This window comes from Genypterus blacodes, unplaced genomic scaffold (genome assembly GCF_046128005.1).
Source record: "Genypterus blacodes isolate CSIRO-AG114 ecotype Tasmania unplaced genomic scaffold, CSIRO-AGI_Gbla_v1 ptg000039l_1, whole genome shotgun sequence".
NCBI lineage: Eukaryota > Metazoa > Chordata > Actinopteri > Ophidiiformes > Ophidiidae > Genypterus > Genypterus blacodes.
In genome coordinates, this window is record NW_027466852.1 from 4,987,551 (window position 1) to 5,009,583 (window position 22,033).

At 44.1% G+C, this 22,033-nt stretch overlaps 3 protein-coding genes across 6 annotated transcripts; 2 read left to right on the forward strand and 1 right to left on the reverse strand.

The window, feature by feature from the left end:
• Nucleotides 1–48: 48 nt before the first annotated feature.
• Nucleotides 49–6,570, reverse strand: LOC142997055 (uncharacterized). 2 transcript variants are annotated; one of them, XM_076148233.1, is made up of 10 exons: nt 6,487–6,570; nt 4,297–4,462; nt 3,509–4,176; nt 3,140–3,281; nt 2,862–2,954; nt 2,459–2,530; nt 2,287–2,373; nt 2,118–2,198; nt 1,578–1,820; nt 49–1,260 (listed from the first exon to the last, which is right to left on the reverse strand). In XM_076148233.1, the coding sequence occupies exons 1-10, from the start codon at nt 6,568–6,570 to the stop codon at nt 473–475; spliced, it is 2,424 nt and encodes an 807-aa protein (XP_076004348.1). In that variant the 3' UTR covers nt 49–472. The 2 variants fall into 2 exon arrangements, with proteins under 2 accessions (XP_076004348.1, XP_076004349.1); XM_076148234.1 differs by lacking the exon at nt 6,487–6,570 and adding an exon at nt 5,170–5,543.
• Nucleotides 6,571–6,610: 40 nt separating this feature from the next.
• On the forward strand, nt 6,611–13,555 carry LOC142997059 (bifunctional apoptosis regulator-like). 2 transcript variants are annotated; one of them, XM_076148239.1, is made up of 9 exons: nt 6,611–6,732; nt 7,350–7,647; nt 8,059–8,157; nt 8,710–8,803; nt 9,661–9,833; nt 10,041–10,185; nt 10,604–10,789; nt 11,892–12,088; nt 12,183–13,555. In XM_076148239.1, the coding sequence occupies exons 2-9, from the start codon at nt 7,376–7,378 to the stop codon at nt 12,373–12,375; spliced, it is 1,359 nt and encodes a 452-aa protein (XP_076004354.1). In that variant the 5' UTR covers nt 6,611–6,732; nt 7,350–7,375; the 3' UTR covers nt 12,376–13,555. The 2 variants fall into 2 exon arrangements, with proteins under 2 accessions (XP_076004354.1, XP_076004355.1); XM_076148240.1 differs by lacking the exons at nt 11,892–12,088; nt 12,183–13,555 and adding an exon at nt 10,878–11,884.
• A 656-nt stretch (nt 13,556–14,211) lies between these two features.
• txndc11 (thioredoxin domain containing 11) lies at nt 14,212–21,021 on the forward strand. Of its 2 annotated transcripts, none has more exons than XM_076147664.1 (13): nt 14,212–14,510; nt 15,290–15,386; nt 15,856–15,975; nt 16,194–16,291; nt 16,585–16,714; nt 16,863–16,956; nt 17,067–17,179; nt 17,267–17,470; nt 17,572–18,301; nt 18,739–18,926; nt 19,011–19,123; nt 19,247–19,327; nt 19,743–21,021. In XM_076147664.1, the coding sequence occupies exons 1-13, from the start codon at nt 14,386–14,388 to the stop codon at nt 20,269–20,271; spliced, it is 2,622 nt and encodes an 873-aa protein (XP_076003779.1). In that variant the 5' UTR covers nt 14,212–14,385; the 3' UTR covers nt 20,272–21,021. The 2 variants fall into 2 exon arrangements, with proteins under 2 accessions (XP_076003779.1, XP_076003780.1); XM_076147665.1 differs by having other exon boundaries at nt 15,293–15,386.
• The last annotated feature ends 1,012 nt before the right edge of the window (nt 21,022–22,033 follow it).

Sequence of the window (22,033 nt, forward strand, 5' to 3'; positions counted from 1 at the left end):
GATGTGGTAGCTCCTGGACTGACTGAAGTGTGTTTTTGGAACTGTGAATAACAAACTAATCTCATTATATTAAGAAGTAAGCATTTCACATTGGTAGTTTCCATGTGATAGTAGTCGAGTGACCAAAACAGGCCTCACTACAAATTTCGTAACGTCAACAATATCCACTGTTAGGTAGAATAAACAGCAAGATGTTTCTGTAAAGTTTCTGTCCTCCATTACAATGGATTTAATAAAAGTAAAAGAGGATATTGTGCAACATGAAATATTGTATTTGGCATGCAGAATACAAAGGCACTCAAAGTGTACTACTGCAGAAGAGTGAACATAACATGGACACAAACATGAATACAGACAAAGGCAGCTTTCAATTCAGCCCTGGGAGCCTACATTCACTCTGCAGAGGAAGTACAGGGTCTCTGTGTGTGGAAGAAACACATTGATCAAATTAAGATGAAGAAAACTTGTGCAACTACTTGGCATTAGAGCGGGGCTGCTGCTTAGGTCTACCGAGCTGTCTGGTCGGGCCCATAGGCTTTCCAGTATGTGTGCGCTGATGCTGCCTCAGACCCTGGCGATAAATGAAGCTCTTCCCACAGTCGCTGCAATGATAAGGTCTCTCTCCAGTGTGAAGCCTGTGGTGCACCTTCAGTTCCTCTGCTCTGGAATAGCCTTTCCCACAGACACTACAGTGGAAAGGTCTTTCTTTAATGTGAGTCTGATAATGTGCCGTTAGGTATGAGTTTATCCGGAACGTCTTCCCACAGATAGAACAGGCAAATGGCCTCTCCCCTGTGTGCTGCATCTCGTGCAGTTTGAGAGAAGATGCTGTGTGGAACCCTTTACCACACTGGACGCAGAGGAAAGGCTTGTCCCCAGTATGGATCCGCTGGTGAACTTGTATGTAACTCTCATTGATGAACCTCTTGCCACAGTCGGGGCAGGAGAAGGGTTTCTCCTTAACGTGACTTTTCATGTGCTCCTCCAGCTGCTCCTCGTCCTTGAACTGAACGCCACAGCGTCGACAGAAATGGAGCTGCAATGCTCTGTGCTCAGTAGTGTTTAATTCAGCCGTCGCCTGTGTATGTGCAGTAATTTGGTGCGCTTGTAAAGCTTTGGTGCTTTCACATTCTTTCCCACATTCCTGGCAGTGAAGGGATGATCTAATCCTCGACTCCCCTGGCAGAGACTTCAAGTATTCAGAGAGTTCTGACGCTATAGGATTCACTTCATTATCCCAGTCCACAGCACTGTTATGCCCTACACAAGGGAAAAGCAAATCACTTAATATCACTTTACTCATGGGACTTTGTTAAAACGGACATGTTATCCATGAGTAAGTACGCTGAGAACAGAAAATAGGAGCTCACTTAATACTTAAATATATCATTTCAGTGCTTCAGGCAGTAGTAGTTAGTGTGCACAGAAAGCAGTCCTTCAACTATAAAAATAAGAACTTGTACGTTTTCTGCTGTTTTTTGTTTGGTACCCATTCAAATTCAGTATTTTACATGAGCATGAAGAACATGAAAACAGACAGTAAGAACAAATCATCCAGTACATTTGACAGCTCTCACCTGAGTGAACCTTGTAGTGCGTTTTGAGGTTCCCTTTCTGGTTGAAACCCCGCCCACAGATGGAGCAGCAGTAAGGTTTCTCTCCTGTGTGGATCAGCTCGTGCCTCTCTAGTTTGTATGCGTGTGGGAATTCTTTGCCACACACCGAACAGTGGTAATTGATTTTCTCTTTGGGCGTCTTCAGGAGTTCAAGTGGTATTTCTTTTACTGTGCGAACCATCTTTCTGCCAGGGCGCCTCTTTGCTATTCAGGAGGGGGAAGAACGTGAAATTAAGAATATAGTCAATGCTTTCAAATAAGCTCGGCTAAACCTTTTCTTCATGGCAATCAGTTTGCGTTTGAGATGGTATCCAATTTATCTTAGTGCCATTTGCCACTACAACTAGGAAAGAAAACTAGAAAGCCTGCAGGAGTGAGGCATATTGGTCTAATTGTTTATCCAAATGCACCGTTGCAATTATCTGTTCAAACTCGCAGTGACCAGCTGTGGTAAAATGCTAAAAAACACACTTATTTGTGCACCATTTCATCTGGTCTTACCAACAGAGGAAGCAGCCATGGTCTGTCCTTCTCCTTCAGCAGATGGGATGGTGACTTTCCTCTTTCTGCAAGGTCTCTTAGCTGGTCAAACAAAAAAAGTGTGTCAATCCAACAAATACACACACACACATGCACACAATTAACTCTAAGTTCTATTTTCTTCTCTTACCAGAAGTATTGCAGGCTGTTTGCGTGTGGAGTGTTTCTGATTCTGCTGTCGTAGGGAAAACACCCTTTCTCCGCGTACACCTTGTTACTATGAGGATATAAGTTATACACATCATCATATAGATCCACACAGGTGACAGGTATCAAACAGGAGGAGCAGGGGGAACACTCACTTCTGGGCTCTCCTGCCACATATCCAGCAGACTGTGGAGTATCTGAGGTCTTTCGTCGAGACCGTCTCTTGCCTTTGTGACAAGGAGAATGATGCAGTGGGGACAGAAAAGGAAGCAGGAAAGGAAGGAGGAAACAGAAAAGGATGGTGAATGTCAAGTCAAACTGAAACAATCAATTGTAATTTTATTGTGATTCTTCATGACGGACAAAGACAGCAGTCTACTATTAACTGCATCTTCTTCGTGTAACATTATGATGGAGGTTTAGATGAGAGCTGTTCAATTATATCCAACATTAAAACCCCTATGTTGCACAAGTATACTAATAAAATGTCTTTCCTTATAGCTTTTGGGATCATTGTGTCATCATTACATATTTTAATCTCTCCATGCATTTACTCACCAGGATTAGCAGGAGCTTCTTTCTCTACATCTGGGACATTCGCTGATGATGCTGTTTTTTCTGGAAGCTTGCTTTTTCTTCTGTTTCTCTTTGCTGATGAAAAATTTGGAAAATCAACTAAAAACCCTTTCACAGACGTCATTACTGTTTTCACTTTTATTTTCTTGTGCTTTTACTAAGATAGGAGGGCAGAACTACTCTCCAAAAACTTCCATGATGAGTCCACTGCTCCCCGATGCAGTTGCCATACAGTTAGTGTACAGTTAAAAGTCACTTACTGGTATCCGAGTCGACCATGTCACCATTAGAGTTGAATTGGCAACTTATTTCTTCCTCTTGGTCGTCCCCTTCCTTCTCTTGCAGCGATTGGTCATCCGTGTTACCAGACACCATTGTAAGAGCCATTTCTTCCCCAGTATCCTAATTATCAAACACAGAGTGTTATGAATATATATTCATCTTGTTTGATGTACTACATCTTTTTGTTACAAGTTAAGTATGACAAGAAATGACCCCAGACTTTCACATCTCTCCAATATGGTTGTACTGTATGTGCAGTGAAGAAAAATGTGGGAAACAAAATCTTCATTATTATATCGAAAGATTCTTATTCGATAAGTAAGAGCTGAATAAATATCTTTACATACTTTTTGGCAAGGTACTGCTTTTTTCATCTCATCACTGTCGTGTAGCTCTGTAGCTGCTGGAAAAGATTTGTTTTGTTCCTCACTGGGTGTCTGGTCTTGAGCAGAACACTCTAAATGGGATGGCATGTCGACCTTAGTGGTACTACTCTCAGAGACGTTGTGTCCATGTCTGGAGCCCTGGTGCTCTTCCCCCGATTGTAGTCCCTCGTGAAATGTCACTTTTTCTCTGGGGCTGTGTGTCTTCTCACATGCTGAGCAGGAGTGTTTCTCTTTGATGTTACTGCACTGATGCAGTGTCGCATTTCCTGACGTTGAAAGGTTCTTCCTGCAGACACAGGACTGGTATCCTGCCTCAGCAGAGTGGCTGAGCATATGTCTCTCCTGCCCCTCTCCGACTGAACAAGTGAGACTGAAGTGTTTATCTGCAGGGCCTCCAGATGCCTCAGGGGATTTACAGTGGTGACATTTCAGATTGTGGGCATTGAGGATGCAATCCCCACACTGCAGGGAGTCAGAGCTCTTCTTCACAGAATGTATTTTCTGCTGTCTCTTGGCTCCATATGAGATGGTCTCCTTCCTGCATGTTGTGCACTGATTTGGATAAATGTGTGTGGAGTTATCCTCTGAATTTGATGCTCTTTTTTCTCCTTTTGAATTGAGCTCTTCATCTGTATTTCACATCACACGGCAAAATGGAATGACAAATCAAGTCATTATGAACAGTACTGTATATACCATCTGTTAAGATTATACTGGTATTTAAGATATGGATTTCATTCTTCACTCACTATTTTCACTCACAGTCCAGCCTTCCTCTTCTTTGATGATTACTCTAATCTCTGGCGTCTCACAATTATAGTCCGGGCTTGGTGGTGCTTTTCTTGAGGGATGTGGTGGTGAATTCCGGTCCTCATAGTTATTATCTAGACACAATGGATCTTGGAGTTCAGGATCCTATTAAGAAATACAGAGACAGGGAGATACTGGTGTGATTAAGCATGGTATGAGGGTGTGTCTAGTTGTGGCTGTGGCCATCACCACCCATAAACTTAAATCTGGATAAGTGTGTCAACGTAAACCTGCAAGACCAGTTACAGGGTGAAATGTCAAACATGAATGTTGACGCATTATGCTTATAAGAAAGGATCGACTGTTGGATAAAGGATGACGTTAAGGCTTCGAATGCCACAAGGGGCTAAAACGAAACCAGCGTCGCCACTGTCCAAAGTTCAATTCGGAGTCTATGGCAGCAATTGTACTTTAATTCAATACCATTTACATTTAGCAAGCTTTATATTTAGCCACAGGAGCCACCGTGGTGTCAGTTTGATAACAGTAGCTCACCCTGATCAGCTGCCGAGGCTGTATAATCAAGTGTCCGTTATTCCACGCTCGACTGTTTATAAAGCTGACGCTGGATATGTTGACAACACACGCTAACACGCTACCGTAGCGTTATTAAATGTGGTGTTATTTGACACCGAGCCGTAAGAGTGTGAAACGTGTGATCTCAAGCCGAGAAAGTCTGTTTATACATCGAGCGTGTGTCATTAATTAGCTGTAGCAAAGCGAGCAGCTAACGGTAGACCTGCATCCGACACAAGCCGCAGCAGCAAACAGCAGCACGCCGGACAACGATGATCAGAGCAGTCATCGGTTACCTCAAACATGGCGCAGTGCGGGGGTCGAGTTTGTTAGGAGACCGAGTCTGTGTCAGAAACAAACAGCTGAGAGGGAACAAACTAGCTCCACTGTTGTTGCGCCACCAATTCTTCTTCCTTGTTTTCAGTGGCAGATCATATAGTGAAATTGAGCGCACATCGCCACCTACTTCACTGCATAGAACAGTATCACGTTTTTCAAGGTTTTGTTTCTGTAATTAAAGCAAAACGGAGTGTGAATGTCGAGTCCATCAAGTGTGGGTGGGATCAATCTGGTGCTGGCTGTTTGCAATATGTAGAAGAGTTGTCCAAGTTTGTAGGGAGAGTGGGTTTGGCTGCTGCTGGCATCCAGACAAGGGCCCAAAGTCCGTCCATAAACAGCAGCAGTCACATGTTCCCCTCAGAAAGCATGGCAGATCTGTAGGTGGACAGCAGGTGAAATCCAGAGTGGACAGCAAGTCCCACATCCAGCAGGACAGGGAGAAGACAGTAGTCCCAGGGGCTGAAAGTCTTCATTATCATGCACGCAGACCAGTGACGGCTATACTATGTTTCTAATCTCCGATAACTTTAATTGAAGACCTCAATTTCTCCCTGCTTCATTTGAACTACAGTTGCACCTGGCTGAGGTATTAGGTGGTGGATGAGAGTGGTGTCTTTAATATTGAGATATGCTATATGCCAACTGTAAAATATTGAGCACATATTTGCTTTTACATTTAAAATATTTTCAGAGGAAGTGTTGTAATCTTCATGTAATTAGTTCATGCATGTGTCATATAAAAGCAACACTATGGGAAGTAAAGTTAAGTTGTAAAGTAAAGTAAAGTCAGACTAGGTTTTATCTGCTACTTATATTCAGACTTATATTCATTACACTCCAGGGCTTAGAGGCTGTGAGCCACAACTTGTCTAACTCAGAACTGTTTGTTGATCAATGGAATATGACTTCATATTAAATGTGTAACAGGTTTTTAATTACCATGGTCGGTATGTCAATTGCTACTGTTTTTTATATTATGCTCAAAAATAAAGAATTACGAGTAAACTTGAACAGAAAGATGTTTTTACAAGCGGTGCATCATTTGTGACTTAAATTCATTCTAAAACCAATAACCGATCTCGCCGACAATAAAGCATAAAAATGCGTTTAACCAAATTGATCAGATGTAAAACTTGACCGAATGCAATTGTAAGGCGGTTTCATTTCTATGCTGATATCCTATCTGTAGCCATACATATCTCTCTCTCTCTATCGCGCTCTCTCTCTCTCGCGCTCAGAGGTAAATCCGACCAATGACGCGCGGTGTCACCTACCCGCATGACGCGCTGACGTGGACGTGGGCGTGTTGCGTGGGGCTTTCCACGGCACGGCGCAGCGCAGCGGCAGAACCCGGCCATGGCTCCAGCTGCTCCCACTCGCTACTGGTTCCCCTCCGTTGCGTCGGTTCTCCATTTAGCTTAGCACGCGCCTAAGAGCGCACATCAAGTTAGCCCGACAGACGAGTCAGACAGCGGTGTGATGACCCGGTCCAGCAGGCCACAAGTCAAAGGTCGTTCATGGTAAGATAAACCTGGCCTGTGACATGAAGGAAGGAGTTAGTTTACGCAATGGCGCAAAGTAACTAACAAGAAAAACTCCTTTTTTACAGTTAGCATACTTGGGTTAACTAGCCGCGGGTTAACTAGCGGCGCTACGAGCCACTACTGCCGCTGGGTCCGTGTTGACTCCGCACGGACCCCCGCACGTAGCTAGAGGCTAACCAGCAGCTAGCCTGTAGTGAACGAGGTGACGTTCAGCTGAACAAGTGATGTCGTCACGTCACCTGCAGTCCAAAATCTTTTAAACGTCATGAGATAAAACGACACGAATCTGATTTGTTTATTTATTCCACCGTTTGGTTCCGAACAGCCCACCTTTGGTTGTCAGTGCGCGCACCAGGTGACGTTCTCTTACTCTACTCCCATACACCGAAATGTAACTTTACGCAAATTGTAAACAGTTGATGAACTCGAACATTCAATGCAACTTCGCTTCGCCCTGTCTTCATGTTTGTCACCTTTGAGAATATCTTTGTTTTTGACATTTCGTTTCTTTGTCTGGTGCTAACGTTGTAACATCAAATTTGTCATCATCAATCTATCCTGGTGCTCACTTTGTAACATCTTTGTTCTTTTAGACTTGGAACTGCTGCACCTTCTACAGATGGAAGATTCATTAGAAGACAATGTGGGAGTGTTAATGGTAATGGACGGTCCTCCTGACCCAGCGGAGCTCCCTGACAGCGCCACTCTCTCAGAGCAAGAATTCTCGTGTCACTGTTGCTATGACATCCTGGTGGACCCCACCACTTTGACTTGCGGACATAACTTCTGCCGCCATTGTCTGGCTTCGTGGTGGGAGTCTTCACACAAGACCGAGTGCCCGGAGTGCCGGGAGAAATGGGAGGGCTTCCCTAAAATCAACATACTCCTGAGGTATGCTTTACTCAACCAGGCCCGGATGAATACACGCTGTGTTTCGCTCACCTTGACAATGACGGATGTACGACAGGTGGTTCAGATACACTTCCAGCCTTGTGTTAGTAAGGTTTCCAGAAAGAAGCTGTTTAATATGCCAGATGTTATGCCTTAAGTACCTCACCTTTGTATGTGAAAGATGTACACATATTGGTCTTCTGTGAAATTATTTAGCACAACCACTGGTATAAAAGGTTTAAGTCAGTCAGATTAGAGAAATAACTAGTAGTGAGTGTTTGCAATTTTACACATGCACACATTTGTTGCATTTGCTAGAATAATAGATCCAATAGGAGTGTGTTATTTCCAAAATGAATACACATTGGAGGGGTGACCCAAAACCAAACGGAAGTGTTTTCTTCTTCCCAGGGATGCAATTGACAAGCTGTTCAGTGAGGTGGTACAAAGGAGGAGGGCAGAGATGGAGGCAAACCCCATAACCTCACGGAGCTTGCTGGCATTCCAGAGGTAGAGTGTGATACAAAGAGATTTGCTATCTGCGGGGAAATTAAAGTGTTTTGATTTTGGATGTGAGTGCAGTTATGGTGTGCAGCCAGGCTTCCATTCAGCTTTTGCACCTTTTTTTTTAATGTGACAACATGATGTGAAATGATATGTGTGATGACGTCATCCCCGTAGCACAAAGTTTGGGCTCATATTCTACAGCTAAGGGTCACAGGTCAAATGGATGTGCACTCATAGCTCGAATCCATAGGTCAGTTTATTGAACCAGCAAAACTGTTGATGTCGGTGGAAAACAGCTCCTGCCCAAGATGTGATTCCTTCCATTGAAGATTTTAAACTTTGTCTTAATTTTCCATCCAGAAGCGATACACAAGCGCGTTCTTTAAGCACTTTGCTGTACTCCAAAAGAGAAGCCACAGCTTATTGTAACCAGAAGCTCCTGAAATCCTCCTAATTAGTGATATTATCATCGTATATCAGATGTAATTTGGCTTTTTATGCATTGGAGTCCTACGTATTTGGAGGTAACGTGTCTATATGTCTATATATTTGTAGGTATGGAGACCACATGGGCAGATCCAAGACCAACCAGCGCAAAGGAGCAGGTTTCTTCTTCTCTGGAGTCCTTTTTGCCCTCTCGTGTGTCGCAGTGAGTAATCAGTGGTAATAAAACATTTGAACATTTGATTCAAAACCTGTGATATGAGATGTTGGCATTTTAAACGAGGGCAGTATAAAAAAAAGCATCAGGTTTCCCGCAGTGTGTGATGATGAGGTTTGTTGTCCATGTGCACACTGTTTATTTTGTCCATGTGGCATTTGGGAGCAACGTCTGTGTGTGTCTTGCTACGTGGCATGACTTTTGTCTGTGCTGGTGTTTGCAGCAATATGTAAATAGATGACGGCACCGACTGTTTTTGCCCCTGTTGGCGTGCTGTCCTGTCCAACAGATAATCTATGATTCTCTCGTTGGCGTTTCACATTGTTTGAGTCCAACAGGGCCCTCTGGAAGTAGACGAGGGGTTACAGCCACCTCACAACTCTCTCACAGGCATTCTGGATACATCTTTATATTACACAAAGTTGCAGTTTAGTTTTTTTTTATGTGAAGTGCCAATGACGCTTTCTGTTATGATGTTAAATCAAAATGAAATGATTGATTCGATTTGATTGAATTGATTTGATTCGAGTCGATATCAAGAGAATACTGATTTCCAGAATACAATAAATCACCCGTGGGGAATATTGAGCCTTAAATCCAGCTACCATACAAACCTGTTCATACCTCAACTTAATCAGCAACAGCTTTGTGCATAAATGTCTATCTAGTATCTAGACACGCCATGAAATATATCCAAGTGTGATGATTTGAAGTTCCAGTGAATAGTGGGTTTATGGATGGATTTCTCTTTATGTCTCTGTCTCTGTCTCTCTCTTCTTCTCTCACTGTCACATTCACTCACTCACTCACTCACTCACTCACTCACTCACTGTGATGTCTTCCAGGTGATGCTGCTGGTGTATCACTGGAGCAGCGGCGTGGTGGAGGAGAGTGACCTGCTGATCAGCAAGCCTGTGTCTCGCTGGACAACAGAGGAAGTGGTGTCCTGGTTAGAACAATTAGGGCCCTGGGCCAAACATTATAGAGAACAATTCCAGCAGGAAAATGTGAATGGGAGGTAAAGATAACATACTTGTACTTAATAAATTCCTTCCCCTTGATCAACAACATAAAACGGAAATGTGTTATATTTGTCATTGCCAGCAGCAATCATCTAACTGTTGCGCTTAACACAATGCGAGTAGATATACAGACTGATATGAAATGCTTGAACTTATGCTTCCATTGCCTTCATGCCACATGCTGTTGGTTGGATTCCCCTTAGGCTACTGCTGATGCTCGGCGATGAAGAGTTGTCAAAGCTGCCTTACAACATAGAGAATCAGGCTCACAGACGGGCGGTTCTGGCCGAACTCGACAGAGTTAAAACCCTGGGGGTCAAACTGCCACAGAACCTGTGGGAGTATAAGGTAAACAGGAGAACTGCTCTGCGCCAACTCTTATATCATGACTCATATCATGATTTGTAAAAGTTAGTCCATTCATATGTCTGTGTCCTGGACTATCTTAAAACTTTAAATATGTAACAATGAAATTAATATACTGGAAGTAAAAAATTAGTTACTGGTGGAAGACGAATCATGGTGAGAGACACGGCAGACCAAGAATGTTCATTATTTAGTTTGCTTCTTATCTCAGACCTCCAAACGCCTTTGATTACATCATCTTCCTTCACTTGCACAGGTTTTTTGTTTGTTTTTAAGTTATCCAAATGTTTGTTTTAACTTTCTCCTGAAAAAAATGTTGCTCATTGTATAGATTAGTGCAACTGTTCTTCATTTTAAGATTTTACAAACAACTTCTTTCCCTTGTCTCACTTTCTGCCAGGCGATAAATGGAGGGAAGTCTCTGTTCCTGCTGTACGCGCTGAAGAGCTCCCCTCGTCTCACGCTCTTCTACTTGTATTTATTTGACTACTCTGAGACCTTCCTGCCCTTCCTGCATACCTGCTGCCCCGCCGTCACACACGCAGACCAGCCGGCGACAGAAAACGGCTTCCTCCTCAACACACAGGTGCGGTTTTCTCACTGCCAAACTGTGATATTACGAGTCCAAGTGCTGTGGTTCATATGATGAATGTAACTAATATATCATTACGCAGGGCCGGAGAGGGATTAAAACTCAGCACGGGAATGTCACTTCTCGACAAGTATGTATCCCCCTTATAATGAGGGCGGACGATGAAAGGAAGTTAGAAAATAATAAAGTCAACACTAATGAATGAGGAGATGAAATAACAAACAGGTTTCTGAACATGGTTTGTTCAGTTCTACACAGTTCTTCTTGTCAGGACATCGAAATCTCTGTTCAGTGCAAATGAATGAAGCTTGGTGACAAAACTAAATGGAAACAAAAATAAAAGTATTGCACTGTTCTCTGCCGCCTAGCAATCATCACTTTGAAGGATGTCTTTTAATTTCGTACGTTTCCTCCTCTGTATCCTGGTCTTCTCCTCTCCCCGTTTCCCAGAGGTCTCTGTTTTTAGACCACTTCTTGTGCCCCATGCAACGTCAGAACGACACATTCGGTCAATACAATACGTCAGAGGAGGCACAAGATCAATCAATTCAAAAGCAAACCAAGGCTCTAGCAATTTTGGGATTTTGCAGAGGGGGTGCTCTTATCCCCATCAGCATCAATGTTTTGGTATCTACTGCTGCTGCTTTTTGCTGCGTGTGTAAGGCGCAGAGAGAGAGAGAGAGAGAGAGAGAGAGAGAGAGAGAGAGAGAGAGAGAGAGAGAGAGAGAGACGATGGGGAGTTATGTGGCCAACCACTGCAAAATGATCTATTCATAATGTGATTTTATATTGCAAAGACCAGCAGCCCTCTGTGCCTCCTCCCTCCTCTCCTGGTTCGCCAGTCCAGCAGTCAATACATCTCAAGACGAAAGGGCTCGTACGGTGTGTCCTCATGTGCAGTATTCACTAATCTGAATTAAAACAGACTAAGATGGAGAGGCTGATGGTTTGTGCTAATGACCTCTTTAACAAACTAGAAAGAAATGGTAAGTAGTATCGTGGATGGATTATTATTGCCGTAAATGTCTTCTTTTCTCATCTGTCCTACATGAATGACAGTGTCAGTCTTATAATTCCATGATCTCTGTCTTGCCAGTTGGAACCGAACTGGCGGCAGTGGGTGGAGTTCCTTCTGAAGTACGTCCTGCTTCCATACCAGCTGATTGCAGAGTTTGCCTTGGACTGGCTATCAATCCACTACTGGACATCTCGCTTTATTATCGTCAACGCCATGCTGCTGTCCGTGCTGGAGGTTTGCACATTGTGGAGGCTCTGGACCAGATCCAGGATCAGGTACACACAGCGGGAAGGCCGGAGAGGGAGCTTTGGTCCGTTGGTTTATCAAATGACACAAACACACTTAACGTCTATTCTCCTCTTTACTTAGGACGCTGCCAGGCAAGATGTGGAACCACTTGTGGAAGATGGTATCTCAGGGGTTTGCCTTCGCCCTGCTGTGGCCTTTTGTCCCTCAGTTTGTCTGCAACTGCCTGTTCTACTGGGCTCTCTACTTCAATCCCATTATTAATATAGACCTAGTTGTGCAGCAACTGATGCATCCGGAAACACAGGCGCTGTAAGGAACTGCACCGATAGGTGTCCTGATTTGTGCCATACTGTTTTTTGCAGCTAAGGGGGCAAAAGGCCAGATTTTCAGTCGCTGAAGTATTTCCTTTCAGCAGCATCCCAAATGGCACACGGGCCGGGCTGACGTTCTGTCAGAGAGGAGTTCCATCTCACTTCCTGTCTTTTCTCTCTGCTGGATGGTTGTTGCATGGGACAGGAGTGGATGGTTTCTCGTGGGGATCTGCATGTGCAGTGCATTCATAAACCACATTGCCTAAATGTTCGAGAGGGGCAGTTGTGCAACTGACAGATAACTTTGCAAACTGGTGCAGTTGTGAAGGACGGGCTGAACAGGGAGTGTAGACTTTGCTGAGAGCTGAGAGCTTTGTAGCACTGAGATGGTTGTGGTCTGTTGGTCATTTCCTCCTGGCTGTGCACCTGTTGTAAAGCTTTCAGTGCAACATTCTGTGGATTTCAACGGAAGGAACTGCTGGGTAACATAACACATATCGTTTTCCTTTCACCACTTGTACCAAGTGTCTATCTGACATGCAGGATAATCCAGTCAATTTAAACAGACAGTTGCTGTTTTACCGGTTGTTTCTATTTGTTTTTGTTAGGACATTTCTGAACAAAGCAGTATTATAAACCTTTACACATTTAAACCTGAATGTTGGAAGTGTTGTTCGGGCCCTCGTTGCTGAAGTGGCTACATTTGTAGTGGATACAAAGTTGGTGCTAAGAGGCTGTCATAAAGTTTAGGAAACAACACTGCAAGTTCTGGAAACATGATTGTTTGGCTCTGTGGTTGAGGAAAGCAGAAATTCCATCGGTTCTGTTCAGATAGGTGGGACTTAACTTTGAAATAAATCTTATGATTTTAATTTCTTTTGAAATGGCGATACTGAGCTTTTCTAGTTTTTATGATTTTAAGAAAAACCCATTTGTAGCATTTTCTTTTTGCTCATTCCGCTGACAAATATTGCATTGCACATTTTGTTCGATTGTTAAAAAAAAGATTTTGTTTGAAAAATCCTTTTCCATGTGATGGGTAGAAGAGAAGAAGACTTTTTATTTTGACATTATTTCTTTGCACTTATTCAAGTTCTACACTGTGATTTTGTTCTCCAGATGAGATCATCAATGTTGTCTGTTGACAAAGTGAAAATAAAACGTTTTATTAAATAATGAAAATGATTTGTGGTCTCGTCATCAGAGTGGCGCAATTATTATTTGTAACACAGAGCAGTTCAGAGTGTCTCCTGTCCGATGGAACCCGTGACCTGAAGTTGATTCAATATTTAAATTAATATTTTAACATTTTTCAAAATGGAATCAAATGGATGAATTGAGTGAAGATCATAACTTCCGAATCATAACTTATTACCTGCTGTCTTAATTGGACCAGAGATGACAAGATGCAGACAAGATGGAACAATATTTTGGATTAGTGTTTTAGCCATGTAGCATTCCTAGCTTAAACACATGTCTGTATCTAGTAATACTGTGTGCCCGGTGACCACAGTAAACTAGAGAGGGCTTAATGTCAGGGACGGGAACGACCGCCATCTAGTGTTCACAAGCGTTAACGGCAGCGATTTTTGCCACAACTATGCGTAGGGACCGTCTCTAACGAGCACACGTGGCCTAAAACGTATAACTGCAAACAATAATCAATGACTACTTTTAACTTGATGGTTATTAAAACAAGTTTTCCTCCTCTGCAGTACAATCCTTATCAACTATTCAACGCTATTCTTTGTAATCGCGATTATCACAATAATGCATGCGCTTTTAAATCGCAGCGCACTTAAAGACGCCCCCCGACGTCATTATTGCGGAAGTGGAAAGTGTACGTGGGGAAGAAAGGTTGGTCCGACCTTGTTTGAATAGAATCCACACAAACGTCACTTATGTCCAATCCAGTGTAGCTCCCCGCGTCTTCCTCCCCTCCCCGGTAGGGAAATGGCCGCGTTGAGCAGCCGCCTGGGCGTATAAATGGGAAGGCGACCCGACAGCCTGTAATGCTGCGGCGTGTGCGGCACTCTCTCCGGCAGGTGCTGTGTCTGATGGCCCGGAGACCGGCTCTGGTGTGCGGGGCGATCGTGCTCGGTTTGCTCCTCATACTAGCTGTCAAGTTTACGTACAGGTAAGCAGCTCCGCGGGGGGTCGCCGCTGAACTCTGAGTGTGTTATACTGAACACACACGCCTGGAGGGAGCAACATCGTACTGGAGCACAAGTCAATATTAAATTAGCTCAAGTTCAGCTAGTTAATGTGCTTTAAAGGAGTGTTATTGTTGATCTGACCGTATTGTGCAGACTGACGTGTACTACAGCTCATTGTTATTGGTGTAAACAGGCCAGCAGACAGCGTACGGACGCCTCTGAGTGTCAAGGGGGTTCACTCCAGTGGGGTGTGTTTGTGAAGGCATCAGTGTAACACACACACACACTTGGAGTCGTGCTCTCAGCTCTGTAGAGTGCAGCCAAGATCGTTCAGAGTTAAACAAATTACAGGCAAATGATCTAAACTACAACCTGTTCCTCCTGTTCAGACTGTGAATCCAGCTGTGACAACTCAGTGTTCACACACACACACACACACACACACACACACACACACACACACACACACACACACACTATATATATATATATATATATATATATGTATATACACTGCATTTTGCTATTTAGTTTTTAAATTCAAGTTGATGTTTTGTTTTATAATTACACAGAATTTGTGAATCTTTACGTACCAATACTGTTAATCCCTCATAGTAAACATGTAATTGTAAGAGATCCTGCTTTGCTGCAGCAGCTGTCACACAGTTGAACATGCTCTGTTCATGTGTATCCACACCGTGTCTTACAAAGCAAAGGTCTCCTGGTCTGGGTCTGACTTCTTATCCTGATCTTTCTGTAGCAGTGCGAAGAATGTGGTGGCAGCAGCTCGGCCGCCTGTGCGCTTCTTCTCTGCCGATGCTCCTGTAGTGGACCTGTACTTGGGCCAGTTGGACCAGGTATGATACAAAAACACGCCTACCTGATGCCTAGAGAAGATTATTCCTATAACAAACAACAATAAACAGTTGTGTCTTTCCACAGTTTATTGTCAGAGTTTGTATGCTCAACATTTAGTCATATGTGGACAAAAATATGTTTTCATAAAGTACAAATAGGACTGGTTTCTCTTCATTTCTAGGTTTTTGCATCAAATGAAATGAAAATGATAATAAAAAGTGTAAGGCTTACGGGAAATACATGTTATAGTATGTTATTTATTTGCAAATTGTATTTTTGAATCAAACGTGTACTTGTTTTATTTTTATTTTCACACCGGTGAAGTAGCAATTTCCATTAGTGAAGTTGTTTTTTTGGTAAATAGAGGCGTAGTGGCTTCACAAACACAAACTGAAACACGGCCTACATTTAGTACGTATGTAGGCCAGTGTTTCTGTTCTGTGTGTAACCAGTGAATCCTCTGTCCAGGTGGAGCGTCTGAGGAGTGTGGCAGAAGTATCTTTCATTTTTTTCTACGCACCCTGGTGTGCTCACTCCATGGCTGCCCGGCAGGAAGTGCAGCAGGTTGCCCAGCAGCTGGCCAAACAGGTACAGGAGCTCACCGACCGAAACCAGGACCGCATAGCAATTCTAACACACACCCTCTTTGAAGACTGCTGACAGAGAGACGGCACACACTGCAGAGACTGTGGGCTTATTTGTTATGCAAATTTTCAGACCTGGGACGATTTAAGATTTACGTGGAAATTATGACGTAATGCTCTGTCTTTGTTTCTTGTGTCTCTCAAACACACACACACTCACAGGTGCAGTTTGTGGCTGTGAACTGCTGGTGGAGTCAGGGGAAATGCAGGCGACAGAATCGTTTCTATCAGTACCCGATCATCCATCTGTTTTACAGGAGGTAAGGTGGTGGGTTTCTTCCTATGTGTCATAATGTACAGTGCAGATTTCCCTGGTAAACAGAGAAGACAATAATGGCAAAGAATTGGATGTAGCTGAAGACAGAACATCACAGAAGTGTTTGGTTTAACAGGGTATGGATCCCTGTGGTTTAATGAGCTCAAGCTACAAGCTAAATGTAATCACTCTCCTCATTGGTTATTCAAAAAGGAGTTCCATTTGTACATTAATGGATGTCTGGCAGGTGCTTAATCACTGACGGATGCTGTTTTTGTGTGCGTTTCCTTGCTGCAGGTTTGGGCCTATCGAATACAAGGGTCCATTAGTGGCAGCATATTTGGAAAGTTTTGTCCTGCGAGCCATCACACCACTAACTTACCTCTCATCCAGAGCCACGCTTCAGCAGTTCATCTCCCATCATGAGGTCGGTTTGAGACGTGAGATTACAGGGACCAAAGTGCTCTCTCATGCATGTTCCAGTTTGATCAAAGAGAAATCTGTTGTGTTTAGTTGTACTTGTGACTGTATTGAACCCTGCCGGGTTGTGATTGTCTGTCTTTATCTGATTGTAGCCTCGAGTGGTGGGCTTCTTTCAGTTTAACTCCTCTCCTCAGCCACCGGGATACATCACATACCTGTTGTCGGCCCTGCAGGCCCTGAAAAGGGGTAAGGATCAATGGTTTCTGTGGCCGTATGAAGTTGTGATGGTCATATTATCAGGCGGGTAGGATTGGTTTGTCTGAAGCTCTGAGCCTGTGTGTGTTTTGCTTGGGTAGATTTCCGAGGTGTGGTACGTTTCGGGGTGGTGACCAACAGACGGGTGGCAGAGGTCATCTCAGTAAAAGAAGATGAAACCGTTTACCTCCACCGGCAATTCAACACGTCTTTGGTAAGTGACTGATGGTCAGTAATGTGTGTGTGTGTGTGTACTAATGCCAAAGACTGATGCACAGTATTGTCTGTTTTCTTTGTCCAGATTTTCCCTCGCACGAAACGCAACTTCACATCGCGAGCCGTCTGCAGTTGGGTGTTTGAACACTACGAGACAGTGCTGAAGTGGCTGCAGCCAACGGGAACAAAGTCCCGCCTCCTGGAGAAGGAACTGAGCCAAGGTCCCGCTCTCCTTATCTTCCTGCCATATAATCCACTTGGGTCCGGGACCAATCCTGCACTCCAGCAGGTGAGCTCTGATCTGAACAATCACACAGTGGATAGATGAGAATCAGGTCTTGACCCTGAACCCTTTGACCCTAAACCCTTTCCTATGTTTGTGTTTTGCAGATTGAAGACATTGCTGTGCGTTATCATTCCTGTGACAGTACCCGTCGCTCCGGCTCTGACCGCACTGACGCCTCCACGTCCCACCCAGTTTGCTGCCAGTCTGTCATTCTCCCAGAATCCAATGTGGCCTCTAGTAGGACCGTGTGCGAGCTGTGCCTCAGTTTGTGGCGGCCGAGTTTGAGTGGCTCGGCGACACGCTGCTCTTTCCCCTCCACGTCTCAGGGAGCAGACGTGTGGCATTCCAACCTGAAGAAGTGCTGCATACACCAGCTGCCTGCCCACGTGCCCATGAGCACTGAAGCCTCGTCGGTCTGTAGCAACTTTCTGGGAAGCTACAGCCCTTTCGGTCAGTACAGTGCCTGCTGCAGAACAGTACAACCTCAACTTAATGACACTTCCTCGCAAGCCAAAGAGGGGTCGGACTTTCCTAAAGTTCCCCTCAACCCTCCATTTTCCTCCAATGATTCATCGTCTGACCCTCACAGAGCAGCGGACGGTATCACAGGGCTGCTCTGTCAAACCAACAGGACTCTGAGGTTTTACCTGCTGGATGTTGCTCTGAATCAGCTTCTGGCAGCCAGACTTGGAGCACCGAGCAACGAAAGCGCCTCTCAATACCGAGAGGCCGATCAGAGTGCTGACGGGTTGTTTGCGACTATTGTGAACCTTAAGGATGAAGTTCACTACGTTCTGCACCACAGCTCAGCAATCACACTGACTGAGTCTCTAGGTAAGACCGGAATATGATGGCATTGATCAGATTGTTTGAGTTCTGACCTCTTATTGGACAAAGTGCTTCGTCTGGTTCATTTTCTGACATTTGCTAAATCACAAATAAGTCGACATTTGATACTTTTTGTATAATTTCCCTAATTTTTAATGTGTTTCTATAGCTACAGACATGAATTTTGAATAAGCTCAGGCCTGATTCAACTGGCCAATCAGAACAGAGCTGGCGTTCCTTAAAGAGACAGTACCTGTAATGTCCTATACAGAGTATACTGTTAGAGTATCCATGTTTCTCTCTGAATCTCTATTTAAAAGGTGTGATTCATGTACAGACCCTGAGCAAACACAAGTTACAGTCTTGATGATCTTGATCCTGCTGGTAATGTTCTATTCTCACTGTGTGTTTGTGTTTGTTCACATGAATGCATGTTCTTAAAGAGGCCTTTATCAGGAACTTCAGTGCTCCTTACAGCCTCTTGCAGAGACACCTGGTGGGTGAGGAGGACAGGAGGGGACATGAAGAAGAAGCCCAGCGTCCAGGCCAACACCAGCGGTCTCCTCAGCGGCCGCTCATTGCAGAGCTGACCACTTCATCCTTCCTGGCCTCCATCATGGACCTTCAGAAGGTCAGCCAGGACTCACTGTTGGACCTCGAGTGGGTTTGCCTCTCTGTTCATGGAGCTGAGTTTGTGTGTTCTGCTGTGTTGTAGGACGTGGTGCTGTTCTACTACACTCAGTGGTGTGGATTCTGCTCTGTTCTCAACCACATCATCATCCAGCTGGCCAGGTTACTCCAGGGGAACAGCACCATCACCGTGGCCAGGTACACGAGGCTGGGACTGTGTGACTCCGGGGTCCTGGCTGTTTTTAAATTTAAAATTTTAAAGGTTAATCAAGCTTAAGAAACCCATAAAAGTGTGATAACCATCCAGTCTGCTCTGTGCAGGGTCAATGTTGCGCGTAATGACCTTCCATGGGAGTTCATGGTGGATCATGTTCCCTCCATTCTTATCTTTCCCAGATACAGGTGAGATCGCACGCACACACGCACACGCACACACGCACACACGCACGCACACACGCACACACGCACACACACAAACAACCAGTGTATCATAGGGCAGGGTGACGTACTAAGATAGATATACCTAAAATAATTTCCAATGTATTATTCATAATAATATCTACATATCATTTATATTATTTGAATTCAATGTTCATGTAATTACCAATTGAGGCAATAATAAATGTGATTAAATATGTTTTGTGGAGTGGAAAAAATCCTACTGTTAATAGTTCAGCTGGGGGAAAAGTTATCATAAAGGTTAATCGAATAAAAGAATATGTAAATAAAGCACAACACAAAGTACAGCAGTGTTTCACCAAAGCATTCCAGCATGAAGTTATCACTGTTGTATTCCTGACTTCTGTCTTTCTTGCAGGAAACATCTCAGTGTGAAGTACCCTGAAGACTTGCCTATCACACTACCAAACCTCCTCCGCTTCATCCTGCAGCACTCGGACGCTGCTCAGCCTTCAGTAGAACCACTAGAAGCTTCTGCTGAGGCCGGGGGGCCCGGAGCCTACGCTGTTATCCGTGAAGAGTTTCTGGCCCTTCAGCATGAGGTCCAGGCCTTGCATCAAGCCCGCGAGCGCCTTTCCCAACAGCTGGCGCAACTTTGGCGTGACAACCAGCGCCTGACATTTGACGCACGCATTTTGGAAGCCCAAAACGCAGAGTTGCAGCAAGAGAGGCAAAGCTTAGAGGAACAACACCGGGAGAAGAGCCGCCAGCTCGGAAAGGCGGTGAGGCGGCTCCAGGAGCTTGTCGACGCCTCGGAAAGCCTGCTGAATGAGAACACGCTGCTTGGGATCCTGCTGAAGGAGCTGAAAGACAGGACGGAGGTCAAAGAGCAGGCAGAGGTGGATGGAGAAGAGGCAGAGCAGGAGAGACATCACATGGCCTCCTGATCAGCAGTGTGCAGGAGTGAAAGGGCGAGACGGGACGAACGGAGACTCGGGAACCAACAACAAAATAGGACTGCTGCTGCTTAGACAGAGGGCAAGATGGAGGATAAATAGTGAAGGAAAGCAGCAGACTCATGGACAGACGGAGCCTCTGCTGTGCTGCTGCTAGTCCAGGTTTTAAAAGTGGATCATCCCCACTTTGAAAAACACTGTAGCATGAACATTCTGTGTCCTATCCAATCAAAACTGGCTCGGTGCTGAAACGGAGCTCGCAAAAACTACATTTCCAGTGAGGCTGAAGGAGGGAAATAACCTGACTTGTCTTACCTGCTACATAGACATGCAGACAATTAGTTTGGATTCCCTGTGTGCACATACCTGCTACCCCACACACAACTACACGAGTGGAGGTTTTCTCTCTCAGGTGCCCCTTTAGGGTGAGCTGGTGTGTGGTAGTGGGTACGTGCCTGAGTAAAGTACGTAGTGATGTAGGGTTTGGATGCGTTTAGAGATGCTGCTCATGACTTATTGGATAGTAAAGAGGTGGCACCTGCTCACATTGTTGTGGGATCATGAACACTTGAATCATTTGTAAGATAGCGTTCTTTCCTTAAATCAATCTATTTTTACATGAATACCTGGAGTCACTAAAAGACAATTTGTCACTATTCAGGTATTACAAAAATGCAATTGTTTACATGTGAAATATTGCACCAGTTTTTACAAATTAAAAACGTTTAATTTGACGCTTCACTCGTGTGTGTGTGTGTGTGTGTGTGTGTGTGTGTGTGTGTGTGTGTGTGTGTGTGTGTGTGTGTGTGTGTGTGTGTGTGTGTGTGTGTGTGTGTGTGTGTGTGTGTGTGTGTGTGTGTGTGTGTGTGTGTGTGTGTGTGAGAGACTCTGACTAGGCATATTTGGCACATGTGGAAGCTTCACTCACACATTGCACCTTGACTACTACGGATATTATTTATTATTTGATGGATTTCACATGGTAAGAGATCACAGCGTCATGTCCTTTCAATACAGTTGCATATTGGTCTTTGTGTTGGGTCATAAAGCTGCTCAGGGAGATGAAACGGGAGAGCAGGTGCATCCCTAAGAAGTGGCACAAAGTGGAAAATTCTGCTCTGTTTGGTCGTCCACTCGTCTTAATACTGGAGCAAAACTGTAAGTTCTTTGCCTCTGTTTGAGCATGTTATCATGAACCATCACTTTGATGATCTAACATTCAGTCTAACATTCATTCATATAGATCTCTGTAATCTGTAACCTACCTATTTGATGAATGTTTTGACAGGAACATGGCAAATGTTCAGGTGCCTGTTGGTGAGTTCTGTTCTGTATATGAGTGAACCTAAATCTAACTATTATCCCTCTGTAGTCCAAAGTCGTTCATGCACTTTTACTGCAAACCTACATAAACTATAAGGTTTTAATCAGAACTTTGCAGAAAAAATGTGACTTGCTGATTAGATTCTTAATTTTAGTTTTGCTAGAATTAAGTTTTCTGCAAAATTGACAGGCTTGGCAAAAATGTCAAGATTTTCATGTGCAAAATTGAATCTAATAATTATTTTTTGCAGCTTAATAGATGAGAAATTAAATGATAATTCTCTCTGCCATATTGTCTCTATCCTCCTGTCTTTGATGAATCCACCCTCTTTGCTATTAACCGCTGTCAATCCATTCAGCGACAGTCCTAAATATCATCAGACGATGCTCTCTGAAGTGGAGTTCTCCTCTGGTTTACCCACCTATCTGT